General features: G+C 38.0%; 2 protein-coding genes across 7 annotated transcripts in view; one reads left to right on the top strand and one right to left on the bottom strand.

Annotated features, from left to right (window-relative positions):
- Window positions 1-8,882, bottom strand: part of ACOX3 (acyl-CoA oxidase 3, pristanoyl) — an 88,773-nt gene extending 79,891 nt beyond the window's left edge. For 4 of the 6 annotated variants that reach the window (XR_015803012.1, XM_088163078.1, XM_014895295.2 and 1 more), the window contains exons 1-7: window positions 8,761-8,882; window positions 6,359-6,537; window positions 4,709-4,942; window positions 3,662-3,733; window positions 2,839-2,928; window positions 2,241-2,384; window positions 1,321-1,409 (exon numbers count right to left, since the gene is read on the bottom strand). Coding sequence is in view for 5 of the 6 variants with exons in the window: in XM_088163078.1 (XP_088019204.1) it covers window positions 1,321-1,409; window positions 2,241-2,384; window positions 2,839-2,928; window positions 3,662-3,733; window positions 4,709-4,942; window positions 6,359-6,526 (797 nt within the window). In the remaining variant the exon portion in view is untranslated. The remainder of the gene's footprint in view (window positions 1-1,320; window positions 1,410-2,240; window positions 2,385-2,838; window positions 2,929-3,661; window positions 3,734-4,708; window positions 4,943-6,358; window positions 6,538-8,760) is intronic. The other 2 variants (XM_088163080.1, XM_088163079.1) reach the window with 2 other exon arrangements.
- On the top strand, window positions 8,839-25,011 carry TRMT44 (tRNA methyltransferase 44 homolog). Its single transcript, XM_014895291.2, has 11 exons — window positions 8,839-9,256; window positions 10,762-10,879; window positions 11,734-11,953; window positions 13,072-13,140; window positions 15,298-15,405; window positions 16,807-16,878; window positions 19,389-19,495; window positions 20,138-20,321; window positions 20,888-21,278; window positions 22,092-22,208; window positions 24,568-25,011. The coding sequence occupies exons 1-11, from the start codon at window positions 8,854-8,856 to the stop codon at window positions 24,798-24,800; spliced, it is 2,022 nt and encodes a 673-aa protein (XP_014750777.2). The 5' UTR covers window positions 8,839-8,853; the 3' UTR covers window positions 24,801-25,011.
- Window positions 25,012-25,675: the final 664 nt, after the last annotated feature.

Below are 25,675 nucleotides of genomic sequence, written 5' to 3'. Positions count from 1 at the left end.
AGTAGATAATGGAAAATTTGATTTAAAATTTTGTACATTTTAAGGTCACATAACAAGCATACTATTCTTTCCCGTGTTGCACATAAATCTATATTGCAGTAAGAATGAAAACCAGAATTTAAACACTTCTACAGAAATATGAAGTTGAGAAACATTTAGATTATTCAGGCCTATGCTGCTGTGCCATCTGGTGGCTACTAGTCTGTAATGCAGAAGCAGGAAAAAATACCCACCAAACCTTAAACATCCCTCTTTGCCAAGTAGTTTCCAGTTCTCCTATATAAATTAATTTTGGATTGTTTCAGGTTTTTAAACTTTATTTCTTCTACATCTTCAGGAAACAGAGAATCGATAACAATGAGCTAAATGACCATAAAATTCCTAAAACCTTCTGGAAAGACAATCAAAGTCATAATATTTGAAACCAGGACACTGTAAGATGTCTATACTGCATTTATATGTTTACTGCAATCGTCTGTTTTGAAGGACAACACATAAATCTGTAACGAACTGAATCAACAGAAAGAAGAAAATCTGAGGCATAAAGAAGTGAAACCCTTCTTTACCATATAAAGTTTATGTCTTTATGCAAAGCTATGTAACTAATGCAAGAGTTTAAATGATTTTTACATAATGACTGTTTTAATGCAGAAATCTACTTCTGTTTCCTGACTCTATTTCCTCCCCATCAGACACCTCTGGTTAGTAAAGTAGACACAGAAAGGCCCTTGGAGTCCATGAATAAGAAACGGAGCCGAGTACTTTTTTAATTTCAACTGTACATACATTACACAGAAGAAAATACCTAGTCTCTTTCTAGGTGCAGTCTAGAAATCCCACGGTTTTAAAAAGATATATAGTTTCTATCTTTGGGCTCGTCAGTATTTACTGAAAAGAAATCTTGTCTGGGGACCACCACTAGCCTTCCTGTGGGCTTGAAATCAACAGATAAAATAATTAAAGTCTTACACCCAGATGGGTGCAGAGGTTGATAAAGTTCTTTACTCAGAACTTACTAGATTTTTTTCCATTATTATTGTTGAAGAGTCTATAGCTGCAAGAGTGCCTGGGGATATTCACAGAATATGAGGAGCACTTCACATTTTAAAGAGTGAGAAAGGCTGAAAGGCTGTTTATTCAGATAGAAAGTACTGAAATTCAAGATCCTTTAGTCTGGGGGATTTTTTTTAGAAATAGCAACAATTTAAAACCACTAGTGAACACTTCAGGAGTAAAGACAGAACAGACACAGGGGGATCTTTGCACCACTGCACTGTGATATAACCTAGCTTGTTTTCTCTTTCAAATGTATTGACTTACCCGTTATCCAACCCATTCTGCCCAAGTTTCTTTCCTATGTCACCTACCATCACACCTGGCATTGGTAGGAGAGTTTTTATATCTCGAATCTGTAGAGAATTGAAAACATTTCAGCATTGGAACAATGAAAGTTATTGGCTGAATTTTTCAAAGGTTGAAAATATTCCTAACTTATTAATGATAAAGAGATCTCTCTGTTTCTTTCAAGCACATAATTCTGTAATTTAAAAACTTGTATTTATGCATCCTCTCAGATACTTAAATGAAAACTACTTTGGAAGATGATACTAATTACATCACTGTATTAAATATCCCTTAACACTGATGACTACTCTCATCAGACTAGCACTGAAACCTCCTTCAGGTGTACACAGACGCAGCAGAAACCAAGGGAATTTTATGTAACAATCAGCTTTGAGATATTAATCAATTCTCTAATAAACTTTGTTCAGTCTGCAACTTGTTCATTTTACTTTGTACAAGTTTTCTATTGCACTGACATCTTCCGATGTCTTTAGTCTTATAAAATGATTTCTGTGGTAGAAGTTTGCAGATTTCATGCAGATCAGCCTGCAGCATTGGCAGACATAAATCATTCTAAGCCCCGTGCAAGACTTTCAGGACTTCATACAACACAGATGAGTTCTAACTATGTAAGTACCATGATCATCTGGAGACTTTTCAGCTCTTTTGTATTTTCAGACGTTTTTGCAGAAAACTGGCAGTATAAAACTAGCTCTACAACCTTCATAAAATAAGTGGACATTTAAAAAAAGCATCATGGTTACAACTGCAATAAACTGTGAAGGCATTAAATAAAGAATCTGCTGGTCAGGTATAAATAACATCGTAACAAAATCTTTAATTTGAACTCACTCTTCCACAAAAGAATAAAAGGATTAGCAATATTTCCAGCCTACCTGTACAATAAAGGAATGTAAACCTTGGCACTGTCCATCAGGAGTATAGAGCTGGGCATACAAAACTGCATGAGTGGCATGTTTTCCCATATTACCAACCCAGAACTTTGCAGCTTCAAAGTCAGGTGTATTGATGACAAATTCCTGTAGCCAGGAAAGAAAAAGAAAATTATATAAATAAAAAAATTCAGGTCACAGCCATTTTTTATCACCCTGGCAATGCTTTGAAAAAATTCATTAACTGCCTGGATTTTATTCTGTACTGCATTCCAGCACCTGAGATCTCTCTTATTGTATTCAACTTTGGAGAGAACACATGTAACAAGGGAAAAATTTAGAATTCAAAAAGCTCATTGCCTCATTGTAAAGTCTGAAACTCAGCTGTTTTAATTGCTTGTTTAAGCAGTTAAAAAAAAGCAAATTTATGGACTGGGAAGCATTTCCTAGATCTTAGGCTAAACTGAGCTATGAGTTCAAGTAAAGAACTGAGAGAGCTGTTTCAGCTTTGAGAGCTGAAGCCTATGGCAGGGACCAACTCCTTCTCCCACCGTTTGGTATGGAAAGGAAGCCTGGTTGACAGTGAGCATCAAGGACTAACCTGAGTGCTAGGATCAAATGTAGCTGTAGTCCGTATGCCTTTGGTGTTAGTTCCGTGGCTGAGTTCAGTCAGAGCAAAACATCCAAAAATCTAAATAAGGAGATACAGGGCATAATTCAAGATCACTATATTACATTAATTAAAACTGCAAGACTTTCAGATTATTTCAAATTCAGCTATTGGAGAGTAACTTGGCAAAAAAAACCCAAAACAAACCAGGAAGCAATAAAGAGCAACAAAAGCACAAAGCTCAGTTTAAGTGCACTCAGAATATTTATCTTGCAAAATCAAAGAGGGTCTGACCAGACAGTGAATGCTGCTCACATGGCCTAGACTGGAGGAACTGTTTAGGATTGGCACCTTCTGTATCAGACAAGCTGTATTTATTCTGCAGGGCACTTGGTCCCGAGTCCCCACTGAACTCCACGTGGTGTTCCTTTGGCATTAATTATTTTCCATTTTAAAGGATTAGAATAGAATTTTTATAGCAACACATCAAAGTTGAGAGTATCCTAGCAGGATACTCTTAAATTACTCTGGACAGAACCGAAACTAGTATAATGTCATCTATATTGCCTTTTGTGAAAAGTTCCCAAATTTTGCCTGCATGTTAACTTGGACAGTCTAAAACATGTCCAGGAAGTGGTTTATGAGCTAGTAGTGAGGACAGTCAGAGCTCAATGCTTGAAGCTGCTCCATGGCTTTTTCTTTTGCTATGTAGTGGTACCTAGGTATACAAAGAGATCAGAAATAACACAAAACTGCCAACAGTGACACAGTTCTAACAGTGTTAATTTCTTACAAATTATTATAAAAATATTACCTCCATGCTATAAATTTGTTTCAAAATGTGTGCAAATCTCTTAGAAGCACTCATAATTGGACCTGCAAATACCTGTAAAAATAGAATAATAAATGAAATCAGTGCCCTGTGATGAAAAGCATGAATTGCACATGATTTTTAACAGTGATGTCCAGTAGAGAGACTAGGGAAGGTGTGCTGCACAGTAAACTACAATTAGACTATAGCTGGGGGAGGTAAGTCAGGATTTGATCTTGTCAAGGTCCCTTTACAGATAACTGAACTTGTCGCAGCTCTAACCTGTTCAAGCCTTCATTGCAAATGCTCAAAAATACTTTCCACTTGTCCTTAGTGATGTTCCCTTGAGCAAAGGAATACTTAATTTTACTGCAAACAGATTTGGAGCTGAAGGCAACTGCTTCAGGATCAAACAAGAATGCTGATATGAAAGCTACGTTCAGTTTTCCGACATAGATATTCACACAACAAAACTCTAATTCCTAGATGCTCCCCAGCTATGTTAATAACAATAATAACAGTAAAAATAATTAATTTAACTGATAATATGACCAGCTATGTTAAGCATTCCTTGTGAGAGCTCTATCTGGGAAACAATTGATTAACAGAATTCAGCCACTGATGTCAGTGAGAAATTTTAAACTGCTTTCCATTCCTTCTGGATTCTGCTCTTCATTAAGACATTGGGGCTTAAGCATGTAAGTTTCTGATACCTGCAAATCTTTAGCAAACACACAGACACCAACAACCAAGTTCTTTGGCTGCCCTAGACAGGAGGCAGAAGAGTAAACAAAAGAAGACATCAACATTTTTTTCTGTATCTTTGTACTGTTTCACCTTTACTTTCCAGGTGGGATCCCAGTGGAGACAGGGGTTTAACAACAAAGATTACCCACAGCTCTCTGACTCTTCTAAACAATACCATTTTTGAAAGGAAGGGACGAGGAAAAGATCAAGTTTTAATAAAATAGACATAAAGCAACAGAATTACGGTACTAGAAGTTACTTATATTCAAACATACACCACTACAGCCCTCGAACTGTACTTACACCACAATGTAAGAAAAGCTGGATACATAGAGACCAATCGTACATTCCTAATGAGAGCATCATATTAAAAACCCTCAATGGGTTCTCCATCGCCTCTTGCTGAGTAAGAAAGTCATACTCAAAGAGCCTTTTACAGCGCAGGAATGTCAGCTCCTGATATTTCTCACGGCACAAATCTTCTCCAGGATGATGTGCAAAGAGAGGATCATTTTCCAGAGCAGAGAAGATTCTATTCTTGGAAGGAAAAAAACTGACATGAGAACATTAGCATTAACAAAAACAGTTAACTTTCTTCTAGAGTAACCCTGGGTAGAAGCTATAAACTTATAAAGCAAACATTTCAGAGAATTAGAAAATATATTTAAATGGTCTGTCTTATATACAGCTGATGCAGCTAAATTTTATGACATCCCCTTCACCATGAAGTGATTCACTGATTCACTCTGAATCTACAGGAACAGTATGGTAAAACTGACTTGCTTTGTATAGCAGACTTCACTGTCTCAATAGATGAAGCTGCTGGCAGAATCTAAGGGGCAAAAGTCCCTCAGTCTGAGGATAACGGTAAAACTCCAGGGATTACATTCAGTTAGAAATATGCCATGATGGTAAAGCCATTAAGCTACCAAAACTGTTCCATTCCCACATGGAAATTAAAAAAGGCTCAATTTAATGGAACCATCATATGCAGCCCTTCAATGTGGGGATGTGCATCTTTTAATGCTGTAATTTGGATCCTTTTTGTATATATGGCATATACTATATTATGGCATTTTTTATCTCAGAGCTGTGTCTTCAAGATATCCACATCTTCTTAACTGTCTTTCACATAAGATGGAAGAAACTCAGACTTCCCGTGCTTTCCTTTGAAAGGGATCATTCCCTTTCTCTGTGTGAACAACTCTACATGCCCACACAGCTTTGAAACTCCTTCAAACTCAGAGCACTTGTGGTTCTTCTGTGCTCCAACACACATCAGTCAGATGCAGAACCAGGCCTTTTTGATTTCTCTGATCTACCTCCTAGGATTTTTATAATTATGGTGAAGATTCAAGATTAGCTTAAATCCATGTAAATCTACGCCTCCTTCAGAAAGCTGATTCTTTCTCCTCCTATATCTCCAAGTGCATTTCAATCTCTTGAGCTGAAGTTAATCTCTTTTCTTGGTAGGGTTAGCTTTCAGCAAAGTTCACGTGCTAATCTCCAATTGTAATGTCACATAAGCACTAATGCAAGCACAGAACATTGTATGAAATTGGGTCAAAGACAGAAATATTGTTTGACAGTGGCTTGAACTTAGCTTTGCATAAGTGCCTTGCAAAACCATGGGTTCTGTGATTTAATAAAAACAGTAAAGAAATATGGGAGAATATAGTTCTTTCTCCGTTTGAAATGAACACTCAGGTTCTGAAATGTAGCACCTGCTGGTCTTCCCTGAACTGATGTTGAGTAATTAAATGAGTCTTACGAGACAGCAGAGTAGATTGCTTAAAATTTCAGCTCTGTTCTGAAAATTGGCTGCAAATCAAATTTCTTCATGCTCCATATTTACAGAGTATTATTAACCATACTCCCTTAAAAAAAAACCCATACTTACTTCTACTGATATCTCTACAATCAAAACATGCTTACAGTTCTTGGAAAATTTACCTTCAGCTGGATAACATCTTCACCATCTATGAACACTGCCATCTCCTTCCAGTTGAAGGACGCTTTCTTACGATATGTGGAAAGTGGGCCTCTAGGGAAGTCTGGTAACAAACTATCCCATGAATTTTGGTTGCCAGTCATTTCTTTCTGATTCAGTGTAGATGACATTGTTAGCTAAACTGCAGCAAACAAGAAAAGATAAAACACAAACTAAAGCACCACAGATGTCTGTTTTTTAATTATAAAAATAAATTAAAAGAGTGGTTAATTAAATCAGTGGATTTGTTTAAATGTATGAGTATAGCACTACACAGGCAACTAAAAGCTAGCCCTTCCCTTTTTCTAATTCAACTGGCCTGATACAAAGTAAGAAAAAATGCCTTTGATCCAACGTAAACAAATTAAATTGTCTTTGTTATTAAAATATGAACTAAAAATGAAACAGGGATACCAGTGGTTATCACCATATCTTGTGATAAGAAAGGGGGTGATAAAAGGCCCAGGTGAGCAAATACCATGTCTTAAACAACAAATGGAGTTAAGGCCCCATGAAGTCTGCTGGAAATTTGTGTGCATCTCTGGGTCAGGCAAGAGCACTACAAAACTGAACAGACCCTGCAGGATTTCCCTTTCAGTAGATGCAACTGCACTGGTTCAAGAGACGAGAATCTTGCTTTTCACTAGAATCTGGCCCAGAGAAATAGAGGCTGATCATCTGCTGCTTCCAGAAGCTGGTGTTGGTGAGCCCTCTGCTGCTCACGGCACAGCCAGCAATCCCTGCCACCACAGACGGCAGAGATCTCTGCTGGGCTTGGAGGGTGCAAAAAACATCGGACAGGGCAGCAGAAGCTGGCCACGATTTAACGGGACTGGCTGAGAGAAGCAATTCAAATATATAGGTAGGACATCCTGTCCCAGAGCTGGCCAAGGGCTCAGTAGAGACCTTGAACATAATGAAGTACAGAAACTACTTCAGCAGTCCGCTTTTTCCACCCCTATTTTCCTCTCATCATCTTGATATGTCTCCCTGATACCTCTCTTTCCTTTCAAGCTCATCCTTTTATGGGGGACATCCTCTAGGTCTAAACAGTACAAACATAGTAGAAGAGAACAGCAGGAGAGTATTCCTGCATGCGACTTCCAAAGCAGTTCTAGAAAGATGCAGCTCCAGTACTGAGCAACAGATTTGGAAAGAGAGGGGGAAAAAAAAATGAAAAAGACATTGAGAAAGTGTTTCAACCTCCAGCCAAATAAACAGATACTACACTTCTAACTGGAAAATAAGTAAACCAGGCAGCAGTTTGAGGCTTTTCACTCATAAATGTGAAAAAAATTACATTGTAATATTGCAGCTATTGCATCTAACCCTATTTACATTGCATATCAGTGATATTACATAAATGAGAAAACCTAAGAGTTCATTTAAGAAGTGTTCTGTACTTAAAATACATTACAAATTCTATGACTTCCTGCAATGTTTTAATATAATTTGGCTTCAAGTTAACAATTTCAAAAGTAATTAAGAAATCAAAACAGGTTGTTACAATAGGAAAGTAACAACGGGCTGCCCTAAAGAGTAACTTCAGTGTTGATTTCAGTCTTGCTCTGAAATTTTGAAACGTGTGTGAAAGTGGAAGGAAAAACCACATTGTTTTCAATTTGCAAAGAATTGCTGCAGTTTCACTGCGAAATGCTGAAATGGAAAGTTTTTCCAGTGGAAAGTGCTCCTGCTAGTAATTCAAATTCATACCCGGGCACCGAAAATGGGTCACGAATCACGAGGGAAAAGGTCAGTTTGCAGGGTACTACCCTCACCTATCTTACAGAACAATGACACAGCTCAGACACTTGGTAGCTGTCAAGAATAATGATACTGTACTCTTACGGCTAAGAAATGACATAACCAGTGTTTTATTTTATTTTACTTTCTATCGGCTCTGCATTTCCGAGCAATCTGCAGCTGGCAGTCGCCCAGAGCAGGGCAGCCCCGGGCAGGGTAAAGCAGGGCACGAACGCTTCTGTGCGGCTTCACCGCACGGCCGAGCCCCGCCTCAGCTCAGACAGGGCAAAAACAGACTACAAAGCGTGCTGCTATTCGCTACAAAAAGCGGACCGAGATGTCTCCGTGACGGGCCGGGCTGACTGTGCGGTGTCAGTCAGCTGTCCCACTCTGGAGTTAGCTGTCAGCAGGCGTTTTCACGCAGCTCTTCTACACCCGGTGCCACAGCGGCACAGACCCTCCCCAGACAGAGCTGCCCAGGCGGTGACGACCCTGCAGCCTCACACCCTGCTGGGAGCTGGCGGCTCCCCGTGTTTTCAGCCGCAGGACGGCACCGCAGCGATCTCTTGCGGCACTCGGAGCCGCAGAGCCGCGGGCCGGGCCGAAGGGAGCCGGTACGTACCTGCGGCCGCCGCCGTCTCCGCCTCGGGAACTGACGGTAGCAGCCTGCGACTCGCTCCGCCTCCCGGCGCAGCTCGGCGGCAGCGGGCGCTGGATGGGGCTGGTGGGGACGGCGGCCGTGCGGGACCCCGGCGGCGCCGCGCTGCCCCGCGGCTTCTGGGCGGCCGTGCGCGTGTGGCTGGAGAAGCCGCAGGTGGCCAACAGGAGGCTGAGCGGCGCCGCCGTGCAGGCGGAGGGGACGGTGCCGCTCGGCGAGGGCGGGGAGACATCTCCGTGCTTCGCCGCCGTGGGAGCGGGCGGGGATGGCGGCGCGCAGGAGGGGCCAGCGGCGAGGGCCGCGGAGCTGGGCCGGCTCTGGAGGGAGGTGCGGGGCCAGCTGTCTCTGCCGCCGCCCCTCGTGGCCTGGGGCGGGCCGGGCGAGCTCCGTGCCGTGCTGAGGACGCTGCTGCCCCGGGGCCGGCCCGCCGCGCCCCCGGGCCGGGAGCTGGCGGTGCAAGGTGAGCGGGGCGGCGCTGAGGGCGGCGGGAGGCCGGGCTGCCGCGGGCCTGTCCCCTCAGAAGTTGTCTCGCAGATGAGAGAAATGCCCCCTTTTCCCCCCCTGTGTGTGGGAACGAAGATGGACTTTTGTCCCGATCGTGTGCTTTGGGTTTATCTTTAGCTTTCGTTGTTGCGCTACGAAGTATTGAAGTTCCAGAAGTTAAAATACAAATTACAGAGGCCGAAGACCTGCGGCACTCAGGAGCTCCTGTCACGAGTTTGCTGCCCACGCACAAACGCTGCTCGTAGTGCAGAAATAATTAAAGGGTAGGCAGCTGTGGCACCTGCGTGGCCAAGTGGAAGTGTTTGTACCGACTTTCTTAATGTTTAGTATTGTTAAGAAAGTAGCTCAACTTCTTTTTTTGTTGTTTTTGTGGGATTTTTAGATTTTTAGGTTTTTTCCTTTGTTTTGGTTTTTTTTTATGCTTTGGGGTGTTTTTTTACACTGTATGATGGTAATATGCTGCAATAAATCCTGCCAATATAAGGAAACTTATATAGGGTAGAACTTGACACTGTTTTAAAGATAAATTTTGGAAAAAAGTGTTGATACAGATTAAATTCCAGTAGTAATGTTTTGGAAAGGATCAGCATTCCAGAAACAACTCGACTTACAATTCAGAAAGACTGATAGTCTTTTATGGGGCACACTTGGGATGTTCTTGAGGCCTGTCATTTTTACCTGATGCCTTAAAAAAAAATACTGCAGTTTTGATTTATTTTTTCTTTTGATGCTAAGGGAAGATGCTCCTCAGCTGCATCTATAGAGCATATCTCTAAGAAAAAGCCTAGGAGGTTTTTTAAAATTATTTTATTTACAAGTAAAAAATGTTAGAGGTGGAATTGCTAAGTATGGGCGAGATAGTATGACTTAACATTTGCTCTATTGCTAATTAATTCTTTCTTGTCTAACTCAGAAAATTTTTGGAATCCATTGAAAGCTGATTATGTAGCCAGAACAGCATTTTTAGTTGCAAGAATATTTGTTTTGATGGTAATTAAAAAAATATTTTAAAAACTGAGAACTTAAATTATGCTGAAGAAACCACCCTGGGTAAACAATAGAAAAAGATTTTTAATTTTTAGAGGAAGTAATACTGCATATACATGCTTCCCAGTACTCCGGATTTGCTGTGGGATATGGAAAAGCAGCAGTCGTATGCTAGAAGAATCTTATTGTTTAGTTTTTACTTTTTAAAAATAGTTAGGTTTGATGAAAAGGAATACTCCTGGTCAGCCCTAGATATTTTGGAAACATCGTGCAATAGAATGCCAGATTTGGAGAATTCAAATTGTAGTTTCAGATGTCAGGTGCACCAAGAAACAGATTTATTCCTGGCATTGTGGTTCTTTCTCTGTTGTCTTAGATCTCACCTCAGTGGTTTGCAGGCAGAAGTTCATTTTGGTGGTAACCAGGATGGGTTGCACCATGGAATAATAACCCCCTATTTGCATATCTTTTCAGATGTTTACAATGGAACTGTGACCTTTCTGCCTTTGGAGGAAAACAGTGAAGGAAAATACCTGGTTAAAAAGTGCAATATTTATCAAATTCAACTTAAACACATAAAAGATGAGGAATGGTAAGTGTTGGCGTGAGAGAGGAAGCAAACTAAGTTATTGCAAGAGTCACACAGTGGTCTAGTATCGGTATGTAGGCAATTTAGATTTTATGATTTTCTGCTTGATTAGTAAATTACAGTAGTGGTGTGATAAGAGTGCATAGTGTTCTCTAAAAAGAAACATCTACAATACCTAGAATAACATAAACCAAACCTGTTTCACCTTTGAATGTAAACATTGACTGTGCCCGTGTGTGGTCTAGAAAAAAATATCCCTCTTTTGATCACGAGGTGTAGCAGTGCCTGTGAGAAAGGTTCTGTGGGTGTTAGTAAGGGTGAGGCTCAAACTGGAGTTTCTATAAACCCACTGAGCTTCAGTCAGGGAAATGTAGACCATTCAGTTTTGTCCTGATCATCTGGGGATATAGCTCTAATAAAATCTGAATAAAGTTAGAGATTATGAAATAATGAGTCATGACAATGGATATATTTTTCTCCTAAATTTTCCTGTTATTTTTCAGGAATTTCATAAGTTGACTTTCGCTATTTGGTGTTTGGCTGTCTTGTGAAATCAGGCTGCTCATCCCATAGGAGTCCTCATTTATTGTGTTAAATGCAGCATAGACTCTCATGTACAGTGTTTGAATTGAGAGATAATGAGCTAACAAAATTCGGGGGGAACTGTTCCATTATTCAGTAACTTCACTGGTTTATTTTCCTTTTGTTTCTCTACATATTTACTTATTCCCTAGTCTGGTTTTATATCTCTGATCTGCTGATTTTCTTCACTTAATCCTTGTTTTCTCTGTCCTTGAGATAGCAGAAATAATGAAATACTGTATTTATACTAAGTTATTTGTTTGTTTGTTTTTAAGGTCTGTATCTGTTGTTGCTCCATTTCCAGAAGAGTGGTTTTCAGATGGAATTGTGTACCCCAAACTAGCATGGCTTGGAAATGAACTTTTGTCCAAACTGGCTAAATGGTCTGTGGAGCAAAAGCCCAGTGAGTTTAAAAGCACACTGTCACTCATTTCGGTAGCAAAATACAGCAAGGTTTATCAGGACCTCAAAGAAAAGTACAAAGAGATGGTAAAGGTAAGTTTAGCAGTAAATGCAGTAATATTAGCCTTCTGTTTTGTTTTTTTTTTTACTTTGTGCAATAAAGCTGCTTGTTTTAATAAGTTTTTTTTTATTTTTTATATTTTTTTGGCAAAAGAAGCAATTGAATTATAATGTATGTTTTTTGATTTCCTGTTTTTTTTTTTTTTTTTTTGTATATACGCAGAATAAAACAGTTTAGTCCTTGGAGGAGTTAGGCATTTTCCTAATGTATCACTTGTGATAAAAAGGAAGCAGCAGGTTAATGGAATAAATAGTCATCCATATTTTAGAAGGTGCAAATAAAACACCTCCTTCTCCAAAACCTTTAGATACTGTCTTAATATGTGTTTGAATTAGAGGAGCAGTGTTAAATTTTTTTTCTTATCCTGAAGAGCAACAGAGTGCTGTATGAAGTAATCTCTGTATTCTTGGAAATTTGGCTCTAGCTGCAAACAAAAAAGTTGGTAAATGCTTTTGTAAAACACAATGAAAATGCTGAAAGGTTTTACTGTTAATATTTCTGCACTTACATTAAGATACATAGGAAAGGAGAGTTAGAGTTTTAGGTAAAGCAGCAATTCAATCTTTAGTTCTGCAGTAGAATTGCTGGTGTTGAGCATTTTAGTCTTTGTTTCAATTCTTCATTTACAGAGTAACACTTGGGAATAATACTTGCACTTTCTGTCTTCCTACTTCAGATTTTGATTCTTCGTGTTTTGTTGTGCCAGAGTAATAATAGGTCTGTTCCCTTGTGAAAAGAAATTTACAAATGTTCATGTTCTCAGTGTTGCAGAAGTATAGATAAGGTCTTTTCTCGTGAGAAAGTAAAGCAAAAGATAAGCAAAAGTGTTCTGTTACAGAATAGATGAAACTGTTTACTTGTGACCTGTACATGTGGAGCCAAAATGTTCTTAGAAACCTTCTTGTTTGATTGAATCAGTCTTTATATTCTCTGAGTATATTTTAATGAGGTTAAAATGCAAAATCTGTGAAGTCCAGAAACCTACTGAAGTAAGTATTCAAATTACTGTGTCTGAGCTTTTTTGAGGTTATTTCCGATCATGCAGAAAATAAATTTTTATCTGTTTCTTTTGTTCTGTTTTTTCACGAAGGTGTGGCCTGAAGTGACGGATCCTGAGAAATTTGTTTATGAAGATGTTGCCATTGCCACTTACTTGCTGGTAGGAAACTGCTTCACCTAGTAATATGCTGTAAGGTTGTATTTCTTAATAATAGAACCTCTCTAAAGATGATCATTTTAGAGGTAAACAAAAACTTCATCATAAAGTTATGATGATTTGCAGTCTTCTGTCACAGGAAATTTAGCACCTACATGCACAAGATTTATTTATTTCTAAATGAGAAAGCCAAAATCACTAATCTAGAAGTGATAAGATGGATCAATTGGAGATTAGGATTGATTGTTTTATAAATTTTTCTATTACTTATTCATTTGATACTGTGAACAAATAAAAACCTACGATTTTTCACTGTTGTGCCTTTCCTGTATAAAATTTCATCTCAAATCCCATCTTCAAGTGTAATAAGGTCAACTGCAAATGCTAGGAGTGCAGAAAAATGTTTGGTGCCATTTTCCCAAGAAAACTTTCTCAAGTTTTCTACCTACTTGAGCTTCTATGAAAATTCTGCCACCTGCAGTTCTTAGAAACTTCAGGTTTTTAAAAGGCAAACACATAAATATTTTTTTTTTGCCGTCCAGGGTGTGGTAAGAGCATGTTTACATTGAACTATACTTGTAGCACCTTATTTAAATCATTTACATCATCTTACCAAAGCTCATTTACAGGAATGATTGAAGACTAATTTATTTTAATAATTAAACATTTAACCCCTTAGAACCTTAGATACTGGCTTGTGGAAAGAGCTATGTAATAGACTCATTTTTACCACCAACTTAATATTCAGTGTTGAAAATTAGGAATTTAGTTGTAGCCACAAGAAAATTCTGGAATGATAGCATTTTTATACAGGTGAATGTTGGTTTACAGTGATCATGTTTTGGCTAATACAGCAGTAGTTTTCAGAAAGTTACAAAAGTCATTTAATATGCAGCTTACATAAATGAAAACCCAAAGCATGGTATTAATAACCTAACCTGCAGCAAAGTGTTCAGGTAACTCATTGTTCAGAAGTACATTACACAGGTGATTAAGAAAAGGTAGGTCCAGTGGTAAGTTATTATTGGTTTGTGGCATCTACATATGACCTCATTTTGTTCTGCAATCATATTGAGATCATCCACTGTCCAGGGGCATGGGCAAGGACAAAGCTGTTCAGTTTGTGTTGTGAAAAACTCTGCAGGAATGAGAAGATAAGTAGGACCTGTGAAGGAGGTAATTAGGGATTTCTGGGATACTGCCTAGAGCCAAAGTGCAGTGATTGGTAAATCTAAAAACATAATCCATGAGATTAGCAGACTATATTTACCTTCAGTTTCTTTCCCTCTAGCAAAACTGATATTCAAAAGTGGCAATGTTACAAATGCCAATTTTCATAGTTAAATACTCTTCAGGATTTTTAGTAGTTATAGTGAAAAATCAGAGTGCAGAGTTATGAATGTGTGGTCTCTGACTTGTCATTGAAGGAAACAGAGTTGGAAGATGGGAAAGGTTAATCCATGCTCTGCAAAGAAACAGCCACTTATTAATGATGGATAATATATATGTGTAAAAGTACCTACTTATGTACAGGTCAGGGACTAGAATTTGGTAAAAGCTTTGGGGTCCCTTAGCTGGTATAGAATTTGGAGCAGTTAACTTGCTAGGTAACACTGTTGCTTTGTTAGTAAAAGGGTTGTTACATGTACCAGTATATCACTGAGTGATTATGAAGAATATTTTGGGGTTTATTTTCAGCTCTGCCATCAGTGCTTTCTTTAATACAGTGGGTATAAATGCATCTGTGGTGTTACTTGCAGCGACACTCCTGAAGTTGACTTGATACTTCCCTCGCTTTCCACTGTTCCTCTCTTGCACCCATTGTTTTAGCAACTTATTTTTCTTTTATGCTCATTCTAGCCCAGAGTTGTAAAGCTCCGACGAATTTCAGCTCCCACTGACTCAAAATAGAGTGGGCGATGTGCTTAGCACTTAGAAAACTACTGATATTTTGCAAAATAATTTTTGTTCCACTCCATAAACAGTGCTTTGGTTTTTTTGCTTTCTTTTTCCTTAAGTTATTTTACCTGTGAGTGCAGTGAATGTTTTCTGTCAAGTCTGCATTTCCAGCTTTCTCCTATCATCTCCAATAACCTTTGATGGTTTCTTATAGGGAAACTTGAGAGAAGAAGTCTAATATGTTCTGTTTTCTTGTCTTAGATTCTTTGGGAAGAAGAGAGAAAAGAGAAAGGGTTGACCAAGAAACAATCATTTGTAGATCTTGGATGTGGAAATGGTTTGCTGGTTAATATTCTGAACAATGAAGGGGTAAGTAGAATGCTTTTTAAAATAATTATTAAAAACTAGTGTCAATGTTCTTGTTATACTTTTACTTATACTTTCCTTATATCTAGTATGCAAATAGCCAAAATAAATTAATTCATGTTGCTAAAACATGATTTTGGCACTCTAGTTACTAACAGAAAATCCTACCAGAGGCTTAGAAACCATTCATGTATTTATCTTAATTAGTGTATTTCATTTAAATTCAGGACTATTTTTTCTGAGGTAAGAAACTAAGAGGAAAAAGAAAGAGTAATGGAGTATTTTAATTATGCAAAAAGGAATGTGGAATTTTTATTCCATAGATTCTCTCTCACAAGATGTGTTTATGAACTTATTTTTATCCAAACTCAATTCTATTTGTGATGTCCTGAAAATGTTTTTCTATATCTTTGAAACCAATCCTGAGATTTCTTAAGTAAAAATGCATAACAGCATACTGTACTTTTGGGAGTAAAAATGTGGCAACAGCATAATTCAGTTTCTTGAGGCATAGTTTCTGAAATAGCAACAAAAGAAAAGTGAGACTAAACAAAACCTATTTAAGTTGGGTCTGTCTGTTTCAGAAAATTGCATTTTCCACTTTTGGAAGAGCATGGGAAAATTTATTGAGGAAATGAATATCTCTTATTAGATAAAGGGATGTCATTGAGGGAGTAGGAAAATGTTGCAAGTTCTCCTAGCACAAGGTTTCTATTCTTGTGTGGCCAGAAAACTTTTGTGTAGTATAAGCTGCTGTTTTCTGTGTGGATTTTTCATTCAGTGCTGACAAACACTGACTGTCAAAAAAAAGTGAGAGTTTTATGAGACTTTTTTTAGTAATCTATTTGCTTAGTTCTGCACAAGGTTCTTGAATTTGAAATACTACACATTCTTCATTTCCTTCTTTAGTTTCCAGTCTATTTCTTTTTCCTTTTAATTCAATCAGGGGAAAAGTGTTTGGGCTTCAGTAGTTAGAAGGTGGTTCTCCACTAAGGACTGCTTAGAGTAGCATTCTTCTCCGAGCCCTGTGGGCACTGTGGTAGTACTCACCTTGTGAAAGGTTTTGATATATTAAAAACAAACAAATCAAAAGTCAGCACTTCTGCTTTCACATTTGTAGTGATACAGATTTTCAAGAGCAGTCTCAGTAGGTGTGCCCAGGTAAAATTTTGAAACAGATATATTTTTAAGGTTTCTTAGTAATTCCCTTCATATTTCAAAAGGAAGAAAGGGAATAGAAGTATCCAACTTCTGCCTGAAAGGGCAAAGCTGGATTTTGTTACGTATCTAAAATGTAGCATGAATCAAATAATCAAAGTTAATATGTACATGTACTGAACCTATTTAAAATTTCTGCTAAAAGTAGTACTTAAATCGAATCTTTCTGTTGTTCAAATATTTCAGCATTCAGGCAGAGGAATTGATGTGAGGAGAAGAAAAATATGGGACATGTATGGACCAGAGACCCATTTAGAGGTATTATGCAAATGTATGTCAGTCTTACTGATACGTACATTTATTCATTTGTTCATTGTTTCAGGTTGTATTGATGCAAGTGTAAGGAAGCATACTGGGTACAGACAATTGTCTAAAGGGACCCATGGGTTTGGTATGATGCTACTCATATCCCTTGGGAGTAAAGTAAGTTGTAAAGGGAATTATGAAAAAAATATTGTATTGTACCCTTGCATATTTGCAACTTGCTTTCTCAGCCAAGAACCACTGGCATGATTGTCACTGCATGTACAGATATGCATACCATGAACCAAGCTTTCCTTTTACTGGAGGATCAGTATTAAGCAGCTTTGTTTGCACCACTAACTCATAAAGATAATTAAGCCACTCATAATTTTGGATATTTTCTTGAAAGTGATTTTGACCTTCTAGTGCTTCTTCTAGTGCTATGTTCTGTTTTGGGGCAAAATTGTTGATGAACCTCAAAGGAGCCAACCTAAATAATTGCAATAATAGCCTTCAAAAATGAACAGGAAAATGAGTCTGCAAAAGGGATTATATTTCAAGTTTCATGTTAGCATTTTTATGAACAATTTGAGCACAGGAACATTCACTTTGCTTCCATGTATTTTAAATCTGATACTTATTAAATCGTGGTGCCAATGAGCAGTTGCCCTTTGGAGGTGAGGTGTTCCTCCTTTCTTGTTCTGCAGGTCTAAAATTTCTTACTCTATTCTGTCAAAAATTGTCAGCTCCCAATACAGTAAAATTATTTTCCACTTGTGGTTTCAGTGTTGTGTGGCCTTCTCTTTGCCACCCTGCCATTTTAGGTACAGGTTACCAAAACTGCCATATTCCTTTGCTACAGTCTGCAGGCAGATCTTACTGAAAAGCTTCAACAAACAATCCAAAACATCAAGCTGTGGTGCTTCATCATTCCTGTAGTACTGTATTGAATCACATCTGATCATGCTGAACAGCATTGTCTGTTTATCTTTGTGTTACATGTTCCTTTTTCTGCCCAGAAAGAAACAGTAAAAATATATGGGATTTATGCTAGTAGGAGTTAGACAGTGAACAGAAAGGGTGAAATGATTTTGCAAGGCTCCTGTAGCCATAGGAGCCATAGAAGGAAAAAGCACCTGCTCACAGCCTGTTGTTACCCCTGAAGTTAATTTTGTTTTGATCTTTATTACAGCATGAGTTGCAGGGTGGATGTTTCCACCTGTGCGGTTCAGTACAGTACTAACAACATAAATGGATGTAACAGGTGACACTCTGTGTATCCAAACAGCTGGCAGACATGGTGATTACAAATTTGATGAGGGGTGACTGTCAAAATGGGCAGTATGGCACTGATAATTCATGCTATGCCTAAATTGGCATCAATGTAATGTAATGTAAAGTATGAGTAACGTGTTTAAGCAACCTTAAGAAAAGACTTACAAAGGCTTGGTAATTTAACATCCAGTAATCTGCCAAAAAAAAATCTTGTTACATACATTCGTTATCTAGAAATGTTTATATATATCTAAAAATGAGCTGTAGTATCTAAAGTGAACAACTGAAAGTGAGCAATCACCATATTGATCCTTAAGAGGGATTGGGAAAGTAACCAAGATAGTCTGAAATTCCCTAATAAATAGTTTTGTTTTATTTTATTTTTTAATTCCTATACAGATACTGCTTTGCATGTACCTGTGAATTTTAAGCTCTTAAAACATGTATTTTCGATATAAAAAGAGATTATGGGCGTAATTTTCAGAACTTTTCCTAAAGGTCTGTGGAAATTCAAATCTAAAATTTTTTTCAAAATTGCCCAATAATTCTTCTAATGTTTATACACATTTTCAGGGAAGAATGTCTACCACCTTAGTGTCAACTTAGTATCTTTCAGTACTTTCTCTGCTGAGCTTAGTTCAAAGTGAAAAAACATATTTGTGAGGCACAAACATTATAGGCACTGTAGAACATTTGAATTTAGCCTGTATGAAGAATTCATCCTGTTGGTTTTATTTGGGCTTTCTTTTGTTTGTTATTGTTTCATTATATGTGAATGACAGCATGTGCAGGGTGGTGTTCTGTATACTGGGATTTGATTTGGACAGCATCTGTGAAGGAGAAAATAACAATGAAGCTGAGTTCTGATTAATTTCTGTGTGAGTCCTACAGGCTGCAAGACAGCAAATTAAGTGCCTTTCTGAAAAACTGAGTTCAGGCATACAAGTGACAGAAGGAGATTGGAAAGAAATCATGTTTTAGTGTATGATATTTTTTTACTTATATTTAAATGCTAGATATTTTAGTTATTCCACGTTTTTTCTGACCCATGCTTTGTGGGTGTTTGTTGCTTAATTACTTTTCTGTAGCTATAAAAAATTGCTAACTGAAGAAAACATTGGTGTCTGTGGTGCTCATTCACCTTGTGTTTGTCAGCTGGTATCACTTTATATTGTTGCTTAGTGCTTTAAATAAAATGCTTTAAAGAAACCTGTAACAGGATTCATTTACTGTGTTGTTCTGCTTTTTAGGAAGCTACTATCATTCCCGGTGACAGTCATCTCTTTCCAGATACTGACTGGCTCATAGGAAACCATTCAGATGAGTTGACACCATGGATACCTGTGATTGCAGCTAGGTATTTTTGCAGAGGGAGGGGAGTGGGATGGAAGGAATTAAAAAAACAAGGAGGCAGAAAAAACCACAAACAACCACTCTATAATTACCTATGTGGGCTTGGTAAAAACTGTCAGCTTAGGTTCCACACCTGTTGTTCTTAAGACTGGCTACTTTTGTTGCAAGTTGTTTATTTTTACAGTGTTTCTCTTGCTGTGGAGAAGCACAGATGCAGTATTTACTTTCTCATAGAATTCAGTGCAGCGTTTTGCTTTTGAAAGTCAAAAACCAAAACGGTTTTTTATTCCTTGTACATGAAGCTATTGTTTGGTTTTTTGTTGTGTTTTTTTTCCTTGTAAATACGAGCTAATGGTTCTGCCTTCCCTTGAGCTGCTGTGCTCTTTGCAACCAGCAACAGTAGTTTAGAGTTTTACTTCTGCAAAGTAAGTTGGCAAAGTAGGTTGCTACATCAAATACTTTGTGAAATGGTATTTTAGACTAAACTAATAAACTAAACTGAAAGAGCAGGTTATAAATATTATTGCATGAAGCTCTGTTGCTTAATAAAAATTTCCATTGTTGCTTTTATCTGATAGGTTGTTTGTTAAATTTTTGTGTTTTCTGAAATAACTTACTGTTCAGCAATTTGTTTTCCTTCTTGTAGGTCTTCCTATTCATGTTGCTACTTCGTGCTGCCATGCTGCTTCTTTGATTTCCATGGGAAATACATCCGAAGACAAAGCAAGAAAACTCAATACAGGGAATATCTTGATTTTGTTGCCCAAGTGGGCTTCGTATGTGGCTTTCATGTGGAAGAAGATTGCCTTAGAATTCCGTCAACAAAAAGGGTAATTTTGGCCTCTGTAGGGCTTTTTTTTTAATCTGTTACAGTATGCTCTGAAAAGAGATTAAAAATACTCAGTTTTCTTGGGAATTCTACTCTTAATGTCATAGGTACAGTGATAAAACAGAAAAAAACAACTTCATTATTTTCTCTTGTATCACTTTATATGATAGAAAACTTAAACATATTTTTTGCCTTAATTTTTCTAACTGCCTGCCTTACTTTTTTGTACTTAATTTTGCTGTTTTTCTTGTCCAGTGAAATTCAAAGTGAAATGTTCTTAGAGTAGGAAGAGGGGTCTAGCTTTAAATAATCTGAGGGTCAAGAACAATATTTTTGCTGTGTGATTGTGTAGCATGGTGGATTATGATTTGTTTACTGGATTTCTTCTGGGGCACCAATATTCAAAGACTAGAATTAAAACAGTAACATCCTCAGGTGTTACTGAGCATTGGGTTGGTATTGGATTTTATTGTAGGTGTTGAGAAGCCTGCATAAACATGTTGAGGGTGTGGGGCTGGGTGTAAGTATGGGACTCTGATAGTGATTTCCCTGTTTCATCTAAAATAGGTCAGCCTTATTGGGAAAAGCAGGACCTATCCAGCTGCAGAACATGCTCTGATTGACAAGCAGATAACACAGTTTATTAACAGTCGTCGTAGCTGTGCTGTGGCCACGTGTGACAGAAGGGTTGGTTTTAACCATAAGAATCACTGTGGTGGTCTGTGCAAAGAAGCAGACTCAGAACCTCCTGAAGACGAGACTGAGACAGCTGGTACAAGTTGGATGCCTGGATTTCAACCCAGAGAAAAAGTAGAACAAATCAGAAATTGTGCTTCCCTCCCTCGGGATTTTGTAGATGAAGTGGTTCTCAATGTGGCGAACTTGCTGTTAAATGTAGCCCCCCAGAAATCATGTTCTGATAAGCAGGGTGGAAATATGAATACCTGGAATCAAGGAGGTGAGGTTGTCTTTGCTTTACACTTACTCTAGTTGTATAACATTGTCTTTCCCGGCAAATTCACATGTGTGTGAATAGAATTTTAGGTAACCCTGAGAACAGTACAGTCGTAATCAAAGGTGCTTTGTTTTCCACTTATGTTTTATTGCACATAGAAGAATATTTTGAAATTGCTGTGAGTTTTTTTCCTGGTTTACACTTAAATACTATTACAGAATCCATTTTTATTAAACCAAACAAACTCACAACTCTACTCTGTTTGGAGAGAATACTATGGTTTAGAATGTTAACCTAGTAAGTAGCTACAATTCTGTAAGAGTTTGTAAGAAGTGCTTCAAAGTGCCATTAGGTTACAACATCATCAAGAATTTTTGTTTTAGAAACAAAAAGAATGTTAAGCTGCTGTTAATTGTATAAGTAGTCAGTTCTCACTACTACCATCTTTCCATTTTCTTCCATCTGTTTTTATTATTTACTCACTAGTCTGTCATATTGTTACTGACTGAATCTTCTAACTACATGCTTATAAACAGTGCTTATTGCAATAAGGGTTACATGCTACTGTAAAAAAAGCAGAGCAAATAAAAAGTGTGTCTTACTGTGGAAATTCTGACCTGAGTCCTGTTAAATAAAAGCTGCTGTTTTACAGACAATATGCATGTAAAATATATATCATATTGGGAGAAAAAGGTTGCTGCACTACTGGTAGATAATTCCGACATTCTGCTCATATCATTACCTCATATAGAAGTTGAAATGTGTTAAGGTTTTATATATAAAATTTTTTAATAATTCTACCATTTTTCCTTGCAGAAAGCCTTTCCTTGAGAGAAGTAGCAGAACACTTGAATAAAGAGACTTTAAAAAGGCTGAAAAGTGAATATGGAGGCCTGCAGACACTACTTAAGAACAATCATCAAGTATTTGAAGGTAAAGGAGCTTTGAGTTTTGATTTTTGTTTTCCTTAATAATTTATTCTGTCTCCTCTTCAGTTAAACTTAACTGAAAAATTACTATGGTGGTGGTTTTTTTAACTGCTTTTTGTATCTTTGTGGAAAGCTGAATATCCTGTATGTGCCCATTGCTCCAAGATATTGTTAGTAAAGCTCTCATGAATGAAATTGATGAAGTGTCTATCAGCAAAATGTTCTACACTGACTGTATCTGAAAAGACAAACCTTTAGTTTAAGTGGATAATTTGATGCTATTCTTTGACCTTTTATTTTTGTTTCTTCCTGGCTTTAAGGCTGTCAAATACAGAGCAATTTTACTAAAGCATTTAACTGAGGCTTAGTGTGACTGTACCAAGCTCCAAAGTGTAAATGCTGACATGAAACAAAATTAGCCTCCTTAAGAACTTCTAATCGTGGGGCTTGATGTGTTTATGTAGCTTGTGGTAGCATGGCAGAAGGAACTCAATAGCAGGTCTCTGTGGCTGGCTGGGTTTGTTGATAGCAGTTTTTTGGATTTGTTTTGGTTTTTTTTCCCCCTGTTGTCATGTGTGGTGATAGTGTGCTTTGTGTAATTGGTTTGGGGCTTTTTTGTCAGTGTGAAATTTTGCAAAATCAAAATGTAGCTTTGCAGTAATACAAGATCTTCAAGATTTTATCAATATTAAAGCTGCTTCAAATTTCGAAGTGTGTTATGTCCTAACAGTTCTGTGTCTCCTGTAAAATACTGATCAAGTAATCCTGAATATGCAACCTGTTTGTTGCCAGTTGTCATCTTAAGCAAGTTCAGCATCCACTAAAGATTTCTGTACACTTGGCTTATAAAATCCTCCTGAATTACCATCCATTAAAAAGAGTTGGTTGCATGGAGTTTGTTATGTGTCTGAATTTGACTCCCTATCATTAGGGATATGTGAAATAGGTTTTGCGACGTGTTACATTGTAAATGGAATGAGGGTTTTAAATTGTCTTGGAGGCCATGTGCACATTACCTATAAAGAAAGACTAGACTAAGTCAGATCTATCTCAGTAATTTATGTCACAAGGATACTCGCCAGGGCTTGGGGAGAGACCATGTGATTTCTTCTCTTAGTAGCATGTCACCATACCAAGAAACTCTCCTGCTCCTGTCCAGGAGGACAGAGAAGAACATGGCTACAGCTCTTTTGCCGTCTTTACTGAATTGTTTTTCTTTTAAAACATGGAAATGGATGGATGTAGACACACACACCAAACAAAAAGTGGGTCTTAGAATAACTGATCGGTGGTGTTTTCTTTAGATCAGGTATCTTGCCCAATATAAGACTGATTTTTCTAGGGAAAAAATATGCTTGGGCATAAATAGCTGCTAATTTTTCTTTGTCTTTTGCAAGAGATTTTAAAATTTGCTTCTTGATTGGCTTAGTATGAATCCAGATCTGTCTGTGTATCACAAGGGAAAACTGGAGACATTAATTCATCCAGTGCACACTATGTGATATTCAGCTTTCACTGTACTTGTTACTTTTTGAATAGCAGTTATCAAATGCAGAATGGTACTGCTTAACTATGCCAAGGTACAAGTGTCCAATACAGAAGGTGTGATTGAAGCAGAATATGAAAATAGAGCATGGTAACTTAAGAGGCAAATTCTTCCCTCTTCACTGCTCTCATCTGTTTTTTTTCTTCCTCTCTGGCTAGCTTCCTTTCATCTCTTTTGTTTACTTGTTTAAGCAGTTGACAGAGATTCACAAGTGTGTGTATGTGCAGTTTATGATCCTAACACAGTAAATAAATTTTAAAAGCTCAAAGCGCTGAATCCTTGTTAACCAATGATAATTCAGTGTCGGTTCTTATGAAGGATTAGACTTGTCATCTCCTCGGTGCAGTGTGTTTTTGGGTCAGTGAACTGTGAAAGTAGTAGAAGACACTTGCTGGTAATCACATTCTAAATGTGGAATCATAAAATTACAGACATGGAAAGAATTACAGTTCTTGAAGTTGAAACTTCTTTTGTTAAAACTTTTAATCTAAGTTTAGTCTAAATGATCCCAACTGCTATATTTAAAATGAACTAATAAACTTCTACAAAGATGATGCAAAGGTGCCTCAAAGTATTCAGCATTCCAGTCAAACATCCCTCAGGGAAATCAGTCAAGTCTTCTTTGTATGGTGTCTACATTGTCTTGGTTTGTTGTGTACTTTTTTCTGTTTCGGTGCAAATGGCTCATCTGGTTTTGCCTGAGTGATCCATTCATAGAATGTTTTTTATTCACAGCAAGTGACTGCAATTTTTTTTCCAGTATAATTGCCATGGCTGTCTACTAACAGCTGCATTTTTGTTTGTTTTTAAATCTTAGTTCTAAATGGAAGAGTTCATATTCGTGACTGGAGAAAAGAGAAACCACCAAGTAAAACTAAACCTGAAGTGAAACGGCGCCTTTCAGCTGAAGCATTTAAAACACGCCTCTGTTGGTTTTTCATTCATCATCCTGATGGTTGTTCTTTACCTTCTGAAGCTTGTCCATATGCCCATGGGACTGAGGAGCTAAGACAGTCTCAGATAATTAAAAAAAAAAAACATATACAGTAATAAAATGTTGCAACTTGTGTTTAGGCTTATGTACATAAGAGAATCTGTGGCTGACTTTGGGACTGCCTAGTGCATGAACATCTGTACAATATGGAGGCATTTTCCTCAGTTCCGTGCCTCTTATTTTGCAGTTGGTTTACAAGTTCTCCTGTATTTCTAATTCTTTATTTTTTTAAGATATAGTAAAGTACATATCTATTTTTGGATTTGTCATGGCTTGTCTAGCATGCATTTCTATAAGTAGAAAAGTTTAAAAACCTAATCTCCTGGGAAACTCCTCATGATCATAAATCAGATCAAAAGTACATGATGCAGCATTTTCAAACTTGAAAATTAGCCTGTTTTGTTCCACATTTTCAAGGAGTGTTAAGGAAACTTCTCTGTCCAACCATCCAGATGCCACTCTGGCAGGCACACCCACAGCACCTGAGCTGGGACTGAAGCCCCTTCAAAGCAGGCAGCTCCAGTGAGCCCATGGTTGCCCTGCTTGACTCCACACAGTCAGACAAGGTTCCTTTACTCCCTGGCCCCAGGATTCCCATAGCACAGTCTCACATGTCTCAGTCTTTAAAATAATTTAAACTTGGTGCAACAACAAAATAACAGCTCAAGCTGCTGCCTCTGATGAGGAACCTTGTACAAAGGAACTCCTGGGCTTTTATACCCTCACGGGCCCAGCACACGGAATCTGGGGGTCCTCAGCTCCTGCCTCATCCCTGAATGTCCAGTGCTGCCACAGGTCCCCAGGCCCTTTCCTGTGCGAAGGATGGCATTTCTCAGCCTCTTGCCTGGGGCTCCTACCACCCTGAGCTCAACCTGCACCTCACACTGCAGCTGCTGACCTTGCTACCTGCACTGAATGTGTTCCTCAACAG

The sequence above is a fragment of the Sturnus vulgaris genome, chromosome 4 (genome assembly GCF_052056855.1).
Source record: "Sturnus vulgaris isolate bStuVul1 chromosome 4, bStuVul1.hap1, whole genome shotgun sequence".
Lineage (NCBI taxonomy): Eukaryota > Metazoa > Chordata > Aves > Passeriformes > Sturnidae > Sturnus > Sturnus vulgaris.
The sequence above is the reverse complement of the archived record's forward strand: the minus strand, read 5'-3'. Positions and strand labels throughout refer to the sequence as shown.